The sequence below is a fragment of the Leguminivora glycinivorella genome, chromosome 9 (assembly GCF_023078275.1).
Source record: "Leguminivora glycinivorella isolate SPB_JAAS2020 chromosome 9, LegGlyc_1.1, whole genome shotgun sequence".
NCBI lineage: Eukaryota > Metazoa > Arthropoda > Insecta > Lepidoptera > Tortricidae > Leguminivora > Leguminivora glycinivorella.
In genome coordinates this window covers 24,140,014-24,154,848 of record NC_062979.1, presented here as the reverse complement: position 1 = coordinate 24,154,848, position 14,835 = coordinate 24,140,014, and the positions used below count along the sequence as shown (strand labels likewise).

At 37.8% G+C, this 14,835-nt stretch overlaps 1 protein-coding gene and 1 non-coding gene across 2 annotated transcripts; both read right to left on the bottom strand.

Annotated features, from left to right (window-relative positions):
* Positions 1–10,493: 10,493 nt before the first annotated feature.
* On the bottom strand, positions 10,494–14,547 carry LOC125229527 (uncharacterized protein DDB_G0286299-like). The gene is made up of 6 exons (XM_048134390.1): positions 14,461–14,547; positions 12,846–12,896; positions 12,500–12,560; positions 11,797–11,826; positions 11,376–11,402; positions 10,494–11,274 (listed from the first exon to the last, which is right to left on the bottom strand). The coding sequence occupies exons 1-6, from the start codon at positions 14,500–14,502 to the stop codon at positions 10,700–10,702; spliced, it is 786 nt and encodes a 261-aa protein (XP_047990347.1). The 5' UTR covers positions 14,503–14,547; the 3' UTR covers positions 10,494–10,699.
* On the bottom strand, positions 11,484–11,555 carry Trnak-cuu. Its single transcript has one exon. It is a non-coding gene; the product is annotated as a tRNA-Lys (tRNA).
* Positions 14,548–14,835: the final 288 nt, after the last annotated feature.

The following is a 14,835-nucleotide window of genomic DNA, read 5'->3' as shown; positions in this document are numbered from 1 at the left end:
AAAATTAATGTTAAGACGCTACGATACCCCTCATTTCTCCATACAAACGCTCTCGCCTGTTTCCTCTCTGGTTTTTGAAGCTAGATCAATGGTTTTTTCAACATAGACTTTTATTATCAATATCTGTGTCGGACCGTTTTGCTTTTTTTGATATTTTTGTTTTAAAAGGAATTAGAGCCTCTCAAAGTTGGCCAAAACGGCTTAATTGAATTTGCCAGAAAGAAAGGCGTGGTATTCAAAACTGAGATCAATTATCCAAAAAAACGAAACGGTCCGACACAGATAATTTCCTTGTCATTCTGATTTCCAAATTTCGTAACGATTGGTTAAGTTTTGGAGGAGGAAACAGTCGAGAGCGGAACCTCGATTTTTGCAGTTTTTACGCGGGATTTCGCGCCTGAGCTGCAGTTGTCCCTATCGCACCAAATTTAGGGGCGGGGCTAAGTTTTTATATACGTACACTGAAATAAAGTGATGGGAAATACTCGACATCTAATGTCGATAATCTAGTGATGTGAAAAGTTATCGATATACTTCGTCGAAATATCGACATACCGTGTTTGACGAACTTTTTAGTTAGAAATACGTACTATTATATGTTCATATTTAAAATTGGTGGTCCAAAAAGACCAGTCTGCTCCGAGACCACGGGGACAATGCCGTCCTTGAAACGTCGGAGGTTAGTGTTTAAAACATAGTAAATACGCGATTAAGTCCCGTTTGCAATTTTAAATATGTGTAAAAATCGTGAAAGTTTGAATCTGTTTATATATTCTGTGGAAATACTAAGTCCATATTTTTATAAGTATAGGTACGTAACAATTGCATACAGGTATAGGTTTATTTTATACATGCATAACTTTTCTCGTCATTGGTTTACTAGTAACAATTATAAAGTTATGCTGTATTTTACGATAGATTCCACGAATATTAGGCAACTATTTGGTATTCGGTCTTTTCAGCCATTTTGCCGAAAATTTGGTATTCGGTCATCATTGTTTATTTATTACTATTCTGCCGAACACCAATTAGGTAAGTAGTTATATTAGTCATATTATATGTACTTATTTACACACAATAAAAACAGACATAATATTAATAATTTAAGTCATGTTTTAAAATATTTAAAAAAACGATGGGCCTTATTTAGTAATACATAGTTTGTTCAGGTTGGTACCAGTACCTGCCCTTAATAAGGCCCAGTGCTTATATTTCTTCTAAGTTTTATCAATCATGCCGTTTTGTATATTTTCTTCGCAGACATAGAATCAAAAAATGCCCTAAATAGTTACTTCTCTAAATAAGGCCCATCGCTCGCTTCTTAAGTTTTATAACTTTGTGTAAACATTGTGTTCATGAATTCAATCATCAATTTTTGTGATAGTATTTATACTACGGTCTGTCGTCTAAAACACATTTATTCAGGACTATGCATTTAGGATATGGCACTCTAAATTAGAGGGGTTCAAGTCTTAACAAGCAGTGCGTCAAGGTCAATGTGGTCAAGATAGGCAGACTTTATTTCATATTAAGTTTAAAGGGACAAAATTAGGTACTTAATTAAAGTAGTGTGGGGTAGCCTGCTGTCCTACGGGGCAATAAATATTATAATGTATTGTGTTTATGTGTATTTTGTATCATAAGTACTGGGCGTTTGCGGGGTCGCCTTCCACTCTGAGGCCACCACTCAAATATTGGCGCTGTTGATAGCTCATCTTTGAAGATTATATCCGATCCATCTCTATTTCCGCAGCGCTACTTCTTGGGTATCGAAGGTTGTGAACATGTAGACACATGGGCGGAATGGGCCTTATTTCATACCTGCATCAAATAAGACCCATAGTTTTTCTGTTTAATAATACTTACTTTTTACTTTTTTACTTACTGCACGAAATTTTTGAACCATTTACACTTATCAAGTTATAAAATGTACATAACATTTCGAAACTTAATAGCCGGGCCTTGTTTGCATTGACATTACATATTCCCTTAGTAGGTAGATGAAATGAGTATTACCAACGTTTTAATTCTGCGGTAACAAAAATGCTTTGCCGAAAAGTATAAATAAGATCTAAATAATAAAAGTATATAAAGTATCTATACGTTTAAATAGCCTAGGTTTAAATATAGCTGGAAAATTAGTTAAGCATTTTTATGGTTGGTATGCATGTTGGTAACCACGAAAAAATGCACATTTTATTACATTATGATTATGGTAAGTAATTAAATAATTATATAAATATTGGGGACACCTTACACAGATCAACTTAGCCCCAAACTAAGCAAAGCTTATACTATGGGTGCTAGGCGACGATATAGCGCAGGACACCATCGCGAGCGCAGACTTCTGGCAAACGATGCAACGGAGCCACGCTGTTACGTCATCGCCCAAATAAATTGTTTAGTTTTAAACTTTATTGTTTGTTTTTTTTTTTCATGTTCTTACTTACTGTTTTTTTTTTCTTTTTTGTTATCTAAGTTTCGTGACGCATTGGTTTTACTGTAATGTCATGTAAACATGTTTTTACTAATAAATAAATAAATAATACATACTTAAATAGATAACATACATACATACAATCACGCCTGTATCCCATAAAGGGGTAGGCAGAACACATGAAACTACTAAAGCTTCAGTGCCACTCTTGGCAAATAAGGGGTTGAAAGAAAACGAAACTGTGACATTGCAGTAACAGGTTGCCAGCCTCTCGCCTACGCCTCAATTTAACCCATATCCCGTAGATAAATACAAAATCATACTTAAATAGATAAATACATACTTATATACATAGAAAACATCCATGACTCAGGAACAAATATCTGTGCTCATTACACAAATAAATACCCTTACCGGGATTCGACGAACGACGACGGGAATCGAAGACAACATTAAAATTAGGTAGTTAATTAAAGTACTTTGAAGTAACCTGCTGTCCTACGGGATAATAGTACATTACGATATAAGTGCGTAAAAAAGGAAGTTCGAAACGAGTGGCGATAAATTAAAACACGACCGAAGGGAGTGTTTTAAATAGACACGAGTTACGAATTTCCTTTTCGCACGTGTATCGTACGACGTTTTTCAGTACAGATGAGCCTCCGAAATTTCGACCTGCCATATAATGAACCACTTCTCGCACTAGTGCGTAAAAAAACACCATCTGTACTGAAAATATTATAATATATATAGGTATCCATATATTTTTATTCTTTTCCTTCTGGCGACCGTCCTTTGTCACCCATGTTTCACAACTAAAGAGTAAGACGAAATTGACGAGTGAAGATGAGCATCTTCACTCGTCAATTGACTGAAACAATTACTTTTCATATTATTAATGTTTACCATTACACATAGAGCACAATCTCATCGGTAAATATTGTCAATTTTACTTTATTTCGACGTGCGTTTATCATAGCGCTCTTGAATAATACGATTTTGTAAAGAAAATATCTCCTAGATACATACTATCAAGTGTGTCGCTTAGTTTCAAACTTGGGTACTTAAATCCATTCTGCTTTAAGATTGAATATATTAAAAATATATATTAACCTTGTAGCAGAATGGATTTATCCAGGTTTGAAGTTAAGCGACACAATTACGCTTAATTCGGTATGTAAGAAATACCTTATTTTTTGTTAAGTTACTGATGGGCCTTATTTCATACATGCAGCAATTTGGGAAAAGTGCACCTACTTAATGCACAATTGCACATGGACCCAATTTTTTGACCCATTTACACTTATCTAATTATAAAATGTACATAACATTTCGAGACTTTTAACCGGGCCTTATTTGTATGTAGATTACAGATGCCCTTAGTTAGTAGATGAAATGAGTGTTATATACGTTTTAATTCTATGGTAACAGAAATGCTAATATGTAAGTATAAATAAGTTTTAAATAATAAAAATATCAAAAGTATCTATACGTTTAAGTACCGATACCTAGGTTTAAATTTAAGTAGCTGGCAAATTAGTTAAGCATTTTTATGGTTGGTCTTGTTCTGTGCTAAGCCTTGTATTTCTAATGCTAGGTAGGTAATATGTATACACAACCCTAGAAAATTAGAAATATAAGATGCATATGTAGCTTTCCATCTGAAAAAGGTCCTTATGCTTCATATGCAATAAGATTTTGTTTGGCAGATTTTTTGTTAGAATTCTGCTAAAAAGTTCTAATTACCTTGGAACATAATCCGGTGTCTGGTAATATAATAGGTACCAAATTGTTACCTAGTTAAATTTTCCTACGCTGTCACTTCTGTCAAACATGTGCAAAAAAAAGAATAAGATTCACATACATTTTTGGTAGGTAGATACTGTCAACCAATTATGTAGAATCCTAGGCCACTCTAGAACCCTGTCGTATTGACACCGTCATTTATTTGCTACAGAAGTCAGTTTTACTTTTACTGTGAAAGGGTCTAGATTGGCCAATGACCTAGGATTCAGATTAATTGGTTGATTGTACGTACCTACTCCTATAATATGGCTTCTCTTTGAAATCGAAAAGGTTTTAGCTTTTTACATACCGAATAACTTTATTTCGCTAACAATGTGACTCTTAAAAGAAATCATCTTTTAAGATAATCACATTATGTATAAGATTAGGAATTGTTTCTACCATTCCTTAAAACATTACAAATTTGCATTTTAGTCAAATCAGTACACTTAATATCTTCACGGAGTCCAAAACATTTTGCATCAGAAGTCCGAAACTAGACAAATATAGAGAGCGCTTGAGCGCGAGTAAGTACTTGTGCCGGCTGTGGACGCGGGTGTGTGCGTGCGCCACGCGCACGCACACAGGGCCTCTCTGTGGGTGCCGCCCCCGTCAGCGCGACGGCGATAAAGACCTAAAAATCTCAAATTTGAATTCGTGCTTCGGTATCGTATCCTCTTAATAGAGTCGTGCACCGTTGTATCAACATCGAATTACCCACAAATTACCCAGCAACCAATTGTTTGTAATAACCGTCTCTGATTGGCCGATAACGCGACAGACGCTAGCCAGACCGGTCGTCAATGGAATGGAGAAGGAGCTATATTTTAAGTCATATTTTTATGGTAAATGAGGCAAACGAGGCGACGGGTTGCCTGTTGGTAAGCGACAACTACCGCCCATGGACACCCACAACAACAGAGGAGAGTGCGTTGGAGTCATAATACGCACTAAACGTTTCGCTTCAACATTTATTTTGCGAACCGCCAAGGAGTGGAATGCCCTGCCTGAGTCTGTGTTCCCACATGAGTACAATCCAGGTATCTTTAAAGCAAGAGTAAATAGGTATCTCATAGGTAAGCGTGATCCACCGTAGACCGCATCATCACTTACCAACAGGTGTGATCGTGGTCAAACGTCTACCTATTCATACAAAAAAAAAAAGAACACGGCAGTAAGCTAGGGAGATATTTTGTTTCCAAATCTGAATAAAGCATTATAAATCGAGGCTCATTCTGCGGATTAATTCTAGTCGCATTCTACAGGCTGCTTTAAGGTATCTTAACTCGTGGAGCGTCACATATTTTTAAGACATGTTTACTATAAGTACATACTCCTAAACTTATATTCTGCTCGACCGTTATAGGGAATCCGCACCGGATCCGGTAATCCGGTACTTCATCAGAGTTACCGGACCAGGTGATTTTAGCCGTGTTTATATACCTTACCTACCTAATATGTACACCAAAACCGCGACCGTCGGATTATTACAGTAAAATCACAGTTAACACTTTCAGTGCTTCGTTATATACCTACTTAAATATAAATGGGTTGTGTTCTGAAGAACTGTTTGACATGATGCTAACGGCCGCTTTTCATCATCGCACCGCTCGCCATCGACAGGGCGCTCATCCACACACCTTGCAACCTAAATGGTCGCGCACCGTGCGGTTTCAGAGGAATTTCCTCCCACGAACGCTCCGGCTGTCGAATGAGCGCCCTGCCGAGGTGTTCCCGATGAACTACTACAGTATGGGGTTAAAACCGAAATAAATTACACATATGAAAGAAAAAACCGGCCAAGAGCGTGTCGGGCCACGCTCAGTTTAGGGTTCCGTAGTTTTTCGTATTTTTGTCAAAAACTACTGAACCTACTTATCAAGTTCAAAACAATTTTCCTAGAAAGTCTTTACAAAGTTCTACTTTGGTGATTTTTTTCATATTTTTTAAACATATGGTTCAAAAGTTAGAGGGGGGGGACGCACTTTTTTTTCCTTTAAGAGCGATTATTTCCGAAACTATTAATATTATCAAAAAATGATCTTAGTAAACCCTTATTCATTTTTAAATACCTATCCAACAATATATCACACGTTGGGGTTGAAATGAAAAAAACTATCAGCCCCCACTTTGCATGTAGGGGGGGGGTACCCTAATGAAACATTTTTTCCCATTTTTTATTTTTGCACTTTGTTGGCGTGATTGATATACATATTGGTACCAAATTTCAGCTTTCTAGTGCTTACGGTTACTGAGATTATCCGCGGACGGACGGACGGACGGACGGACGGACGGACAGACAGACATGGCGAAACTATAAGGGTTCCTAGTTGACTACGGAACCCTAAAAAGTGACCAAGTCCTCTGGTGCCTGAGGCTGGAATCGAACCAGCGTACTCTCCAATCGCGGGAAATGCCTCTTTATCCGCTCGGCCACCCAGGTCACAGCTGTCGAGGTCGAAATTATCTCTCATATGAGTAATCTATACAAGGACTCGTAGCGCCCTCGACAGCTGTGACCTGGGTGGCCGAGCGGATAAAGAGGCATTTCCCGCGATTGGAGAGTACGCTGGCTCGATTCCAGCCTCAGGCACCAGAGAACTTGGTCACTTTTTCTTTCATATGTGTAATTTATTTCGGTTTTAATTTATATACATAGTAGTGTGACTACTTTAAGACAGCACAGGTTGAAATATTTTCAATAGATTATAATTTAACTTGTGTTCATTAGAACAGTATGGGGTTATTCAAAAAAGGAGTAGGTATACAAGTTTCTAATGGGTCGGCAACGTGCATGTGACACCCCTTGAGTTGCAGGCGTCCATAGGTTACGGTGACCGCTTTCCATCAGGCGGGCCGTATACCTGTTTGCCACCGACGTGGTATAAAATAAAAATAACCTTCCTTAAATTGTGGTTAAAGATTTTTTTATTAATCTCAAAAGAAATTTACACTACCAATTCTACTAATTTTCTTGTAATATCAGCATTTCATTATCGTAAATCTTTTTGCGTCATTAAAAGCTTTTTCTACTCCCGTGTTGTTATTCGTCATTTACAGTGTCGTGCATAAATCGTTAAAACCCTACATAAAAGATGCCCGCCCCCGCCCGGCGCCCCGCGCACCCACGCATACGATATAGCTCTTAAAGTATTGTTAGGTAGCCTTTAAGGGATATAGCGTGGGTGCGCGGGGCGCCGGGGGCTGGCGGCGGGCCGGGGGGAGCGCGGGCGACAGGGTGAGTGCAGGAACAGAGGGGAGGCCGACAAGACAAAATACAGGAAATAGTGCGAATTTCACGAAAGTTATGTCGCAGTCGCAGTAGTGCATGGTCGTAGAAAAAGTATTGTATGCAACGGTGTTTAACTGAGTAAAAAACTACCTACTCGTGGCATCTTTATTAACAATTTTCGGCTTCGCCTCAAATTGTTACTCACGCCACTCGTCTTTTTTGACCTCACTTAAACGCCAGTTGCATAAAATACTATTCTCTTACGGTGCTGTTACACGGGCAACACAATTGGCAGCAATTGACATACCATTGCCACGTTTGTTCAATACGCACCAACTAACTATGGAGCAAACACGACAATGGTACTCGTATGTGAATTGCTGGCAATAGGCTAGTTTCCTACGAGTCAAATCTTCTTTTTGAGAACTGTCAAAACGATTTTATAATATGAAATACTGAGAAGTGACGGGAGCTTGGCCTTTGTGATGAAAGTCCCTACACTACCTACTGCAGACGACAGTTTATTCAGAAATATATGCGTAAGCTTTTGAATGCACCCACCCATAGAATGAATTAAATTCCTTACTTTTTAACCGCCGCCCCAAATCTCAAGGAAGGGGGTTCTCAATTCGTCTGGGTTTTTTTATGTTTGTTTCACGATAATTATCTCCGTCGTTACTGGACCGATTTTTATTATTTTATTTTTGACACTTAGTAGTTCATATGCTCTGCCTACCCCTTTATGGGATACAGGCGTGATTATATGTTTGTTTGTTTTATGTTATTTTTTAATTGAATGTATGTGTATTCAGATTGGTCTCATTTTTATCAGAACCCACTTCTGATGATGGGATCCTGGACAAATCGAGGGAACTCCTCAAATCTGAAAGGCATATATATGGTGACTTTTGTGTTTTTATAAGAACAGCATGCATTTACATACGGAACAGTGACCTTTGGTGCAGTGGAACTGCTGATGAAGATCAGAACGGAACTCCTTAAATCTGAACGCCACGCTTATGATGACTTTGTTATTTTTATAAGAACAGCTTGCATTCAGAACAGTGACATTTGGTGCAGTGGAACTTCTGATGATGATCAGGACGGAACTCCTCAAATCTGAACGGCAGACTTCTATTGACTTTGGTATTTTTATAAGAACAGCATGCACTTACATCCAGAACAGTGACATTTGGTGCAGTGGAACTGCTGATGAAGATCAGAACGGAACTCCTTAAATCTGAACGACACGCTTATAATGACTTTGCTGTTTTTATAAGAACAGCTTGCATTCAGAACAGTGACATTTGGTGCAGTGGAACTTCTGATGATGATCAGGACGGAACTCCTCAAATCTGAACGGCGCACTTATAGTGACTTTGGTAAGAACAGCGTGCGTTTAAGTTCAGAACATTGACATGTATTTATACTGGAAACTCCTTAAACTTTAACGGTATACGTATATTCATTTGTATTTCCATCAAATAATCAAAGATTTACATTAAAAAATACCTACACATTTCTACATAATCCAACATTCGCAAGTACCTTTCACCAGAACCCAGAACACCAAAAGCGGCGGGTTTTTTTTTTCTTAAAAATTATATTTCTTATAAAAGCTGTTTTTGAATGAAAACCAGAAAACAGGTTGTTTTTTTTTATGGGATAGGAGGCAAACGAGCAGACAGGTCGCCTGATGGTAAGCGATCACCGCCGCCCATGGACACCCGAAACACCAGAGGTGTTGGAGGTGCGTTGCCGGCCTTTAAGATGGGTGTACGCTCTTTTCTTGAAGATTTGAAGGTCGTATCGGTCCGGAAATACCGCAGGCGACAATTCATTCCACAGTTTAGCTGTGCGGGGCAGGAAGTTTCTGGAGAAACGCACAGTTGAGGACTGCCAGCCATCTAAATGATGACGATGGAAATGTTGTCGCGTAGGGCGATGGCGGAAAGAAGTTTCAATGAACGTAAACATTCTGTATAACAATATTCTTGGATAGGTACTGCATTGTATAAAACTTGATGGTCTTCTTAAATAGGTTATCAGCTAGAAGGATAGGTATATCAAGTACAATGCTTTAGACATTAGACAAAATTAAATCACAATAAATAAACCATGAGATTTAAATGCATTTATTTAACTTCACAATATTAGATCACGAATTCACAATAGATAGGTTAGGTATTTATTTTATCTAATCAAAGTTACTATTTTCAATGAATATTATAAGTAGTAAGCAATTAAACAAGAGTGAACGTCTATTTGCTTCTTTTCATGAAAATCATTCACATGATCTCTGCGACAGTCAATAAGGAGTCATCGTAAATTTTCTAGACATTTCGGCGCAGTATTGTCGTATTAAGGCATATTTATGTTCTACTAGCTTTTGCCAACAGCTTCGCTCGCGCTAGAAAGAGACAAAAAGTAGCCTATGTCATGTCACTCTCCATCCCTTCAACTATCTCCACTTAAAAAATCACGTCAATTCGTCGCTCCGTTTTGCCGTAAAAGGCAGACAAAGAAACAGACACACACACTTTCCCATTTATAATATTAGTATGGATTGTAGATAGAATTGTTATTTAGGGTTTATAACAATAATATAAACCTTTATTGATCATCTACCACGAAAATGTTAAAAATGTTGAGTAAATGTTGAAAATGTAAATCAAATACAAGTACCCAAGCGAAAGCTACGTGCTATCGGCGATAGAATAGTTATTTGTTATACAAGGGGGCAAAGTTTTATTTTAACGCCGAGTGTGGAATTGAGAAACGAGCAAGTGAAAGGATTCAATCCTGAACTTGCGAGTTTTTTAACACACGAGAAGTAAAATACATTTGCACCCGAGTGTAACACAAAACTTTTCCCCTCACTAAAGCGAGGAAACTACAACGCAAAAAATGCGTTTATCACTGCTTCCAGTAGTTCCACAGGTGGTAAATCATCTTTATTACTAGATTCACCTACTTTTATCAATTTTAAAGCAGTTAATTTGACTTTATTCAAGGTCAAATTACTTTACCCACTAGTGGATAAAATGCGTTTTTACCCGCTGGTATTAAAGGACAAAACACGTGTTTCCGAGTTAGTGAGGGGAAAATTAACAAATGATAGTCGCTCATCACAGTGCAAATAAAAAAGAGACCGAGTGATATAGTTCATCGCTCAGCGACTCGCTCTTTCTACCATGCTGCACCGAAATTGCTAGAAAACATATCGATATCTGGTCAAGTGGTGATTAGTCTTCCGTCGGCTTGGGGTGACCACACGGCCACGTCTCCGGTTTATCAGTTGTCGTCGTCGTTCGGAGACATCCGCACGGCAGCCGCGGCGGCTCTGTTGTTGTTGTTGTCGGCGGCTCTGTTGTTGATGTTGTCGTTGACTCGCACGGCGGTGGCGTCGGCGGGACGGTCACGGTCACACACGGCTCTTCAGTACTTCCAGTAGTCATTGTCTTCTTCGTACGCACTAAAGATTCCGATTCCTTACTCCTCACCGACTTTTTGTCTTTCGCTGAAGTTTTCGATTTTACCTTTTCGTATCTTATAGTTCCGTCAGGATTTCTAACGATTATTTGTTTAGTTATATTCTTTGCTACGCTTACTTCTCTAACTCTTTGCTGTTTTTCTTTAGTTAAACTGTCTTGTTCTTCCACCCCTCCTTCTATGAGCGTATGGTTGGTTTGGTCGAAGGAATCTGAGATGCCTTTCGTTTTGTTCTTCGTCTTGGATTTATCGATGATGATAGTGACGGTGCTGCCATCTTTCTTTTTCTTTATTTTTACTTTTTCGGAGCTTTTGGTCTTCGATGAGGCTGCAAAAAAATTGTTCTTTGTTAACGAGTCCATTCCGAATCAATTTCCAAGGTCATTAAAATTAAAAAGTAACCAATAGTACAAAATAATTATGACTTACATTTGAGTTGTGAGGAATTTCTAGAAACTGTGAACAAAACAATCAAGGTTAAAATCATAAATTTAAATACATATCATACACGAAAGAAAAAACGACAAGGCCCACTGGTGGCCGAGCCGGGAAACGAACCCGGGTCTTCAGCTTAAGCGGCTAACGTCTTCACCACTAGACCACCCGCCCGCCGTGGTACCCGACGAAATTTCTCTAGTGTATGTTATCTCTGATAAAACTAGGTGCCTTTGACCAACTCTAAGGGCGAGCAATTAGTGCTTGCACCTCCTATACGAATCCTTTGCAGGATTACGATATAGCGAGAAACATATTCAATAAAATAATTTGATTTGTTCCCTACTTGTAAGGATAAAATCATTATTTAGTGAGATATTTTATTCGTTGTTAGAAAGTAACTAGCGGTTCTTACCGTGGGATAAAATTTCGGTTCGAGTTCCATCTGTAATAACAAAATAGAATAGAATAAAAGGAAATTTGTCACGAATAATCAGCACGAACACCAACCATCTGTTAAAATAATGAATTCGATATTGTTTGGTTAGCGACAGAAGATACAATTTGTGAAGCCATTGCTGTTACCAGAAAAAACCGGCTAATTTAAAAAATGTGGGTGCCAATGTATAACGTCCTATAGAAAAATTTAATTCGGCTAAAATAGTTATTTGTTATACAAGGGGGCAAAGTTGTATTTTAACGCCGAGTGTGGAATTGAAAAAGAGCAAGTGAAAGGATTCTATAGTTGAACCACGAGCGAAGCGAGTGGTTCGAGAATAGAATCCTAAACTTGCGAGTTTTTTACGACACGAGAAGTAAATACATTTGCACCCGAGTGTAACACAAAACTTTTCCCCTCACTATAGCGAGGAAACTACAATGCAAAAAATTCGTTTATCACTGCTTCCAGTAGTTCCACAGGTGGTAAATCATCTTTATTACTAGATTCACCTACTTTTATCAATTTTAAAGCAGTTAATTTGACTTTATTCAAGGTCAAATTACTTTACCCACTAGTGGATAAAATGCGTTTTTACCCGCTGGTATTAAAGGACAAGCCAAAGCCAACACGTAGAGGCCTATTAATAATCTTATTATATTAATAAATTAAAACATACCAGGATATTTGTCAGTGGGAGGCTGGACTACAGGCGGCTCGTCTTTTGGGTTAACTGGGCCCTGACAAACATTGAAAAAAATGTAAATAAATATGGGTACCTACTCTACTACATGATTTGAATATCATCGGACTGAATAGGTAAGTATTTATTACCTACCTCATGTAGGGCCCAAGGCCTTACGAGGATAGATAGACCATCTAAATCATTACTTTTTGTAATAATTACACATTACCTTAAGTATTTTGTTAAAACACGTTTAAGTATAATTATATTCAGTTGCAAGTATTCCTAGGATTTCAGACGGGGAAGGTCTTTACAAAAAGGATTAAAAAAAAAATCTTACCGGTTCTGGCTCTCTTTCACATTCACATGGCGATGGCAAACAGTAGGTTGCCTGATAAAAACACAAACATTACATATATAGTAACATGAAAAACGTTATAGTAAAATACAGGTACTGCGTCATTTATTAACATTTATGAAAATTTCTGTCGCGAGAAATTGTATGCAATATTCGATACATTGTTAAATACAGGATCTGTAGCCAAGAGTATAATAATTCTGAGCCTCTAGTGTAAAAGGGTACAGTCAACTGAGGGGGGACTGAAATCTTCACGAGGCTGAGGCGTAGGGTTAGAGCCGACGTAGCTTTATTTGACGTTCATAAGCGCATTGTAATATGCCTACTTGGAAAATAAATATTTCATTTCATTTCAAGTGAAAAAGGGTGTATGTCACATATATGACTTATGACCCTTGAGACTTGTACCCTGTTTAACTAGAGCAACAGAATTGTATTAGTACTACAGCGACAGAGCCATTTGCGTATTCTCAGCATCAAGCCCAGGTTACTTAGGTACCTACATTCAAAACAACTGATCAGGCTAATGCACAGGTGCAACCTGGCAAAAAAGATTAGAAATTAATAACCACAAAATTAAAATTTTGAAAAAAACCCCGACCGCGACATAGTAGACCGATTTTCATGAAACATGGCTAAGAACACTCCCGACTTACTCAGCTTTCAGACAAAAAAAACTAAATCCAAATCGGTTCATCCGTTCGGGAGCTACGATGCTACAGACAGAAACACACACAGACAGACAGACAAACAGACAGACAGACACGTCAAACTTATAACACCCCGTCGTTTTTGCGTCGGGGGTTAAAAAGTGGCAACATCGTTTCGTTTTCTCACACATGTTGGTAAGAAAGGGATGACAAGACGATGTAGCCACTTTTTTTTTAAATTGCTGCTCTTTTTAATCCCCGACGCAAAAACGACGGGGTGTTATAAGTTGGACGTGTCTGTCTCTCTGTCTGTTTGTCTGTTTGTCTGTCTGTCTGTCTGTGTGTGTATCTGTCCGTGGCATCTAAGCTCCCGGATGAACCGATTCAGATTTAGTTTTTTGTCTAAAAGCTGAGTTAGTCGGGAGTGTTCTTAGCCATGTTTCATGAAAATCGCTCCACTATGTCGCGGTCGGGGTTTTTTTTTCAAAATTTTAATTTTGTGGTTAGGTTATATTTCATAATTTAATTCGTCGTGCTGTAACGTCATAGATTGTTTTCAGCACGAAGCTAGATAAACTAGTTCCTTGTTCGATTCCATCAATAATATTATTGGTCTGTTTTCAGGGCTGATTTAAGTGTGGAAATGTTATTTATCGCTTTCTTCCTTTATTTCTTCTGATTTAATAAGTTTCCTTGTTGTATTTATTATGATTTATCTTTTATGACATTTCGCAATGTTTGTCAGATGTTTCATTTGTCTGAACGGTTTATATAAAATGCATTTTTGAAAAAAATCCTGAAAGCCATTGGGTAGACTGGCGATCCTTATAAAAATTCAACAATTCAAGCTTGAAAAACCGCGTTCAGTTACAAGAAAATTCTAACATATTTTTTAGTACAGATGGTGTTTTTTTACGCACTAAACGTTTTATAAATGGTAAACTTACCGATATTATGAACAAAGACCCAAATATCAATAGACACCGCATGTCGTCCAAGTCGTCTCCGGCCACAGACTATACCGCCACGTTTTTATACTGTGCAACTGTCGCTAATTTATGCAACGCAAATATTAATTCATATGCAGCTTTAATAGTTTTGTTACTTTAATAAGGGTGAAAATGAAAAGACATAACATTCTATCAACTTGTGGTAATAAAAAATGAATAACAAATATTGTTTGTTTATCATTTACGTATAGTAGTTGGCTTTTAATGAATACCTAATTAACTACGCGTAAAGTGATAGGTAAACAATTAATAATCCTATAGAAAATTGTATTAACATCATAATTAGGTACGATCAATGACACTTCGTTGGTT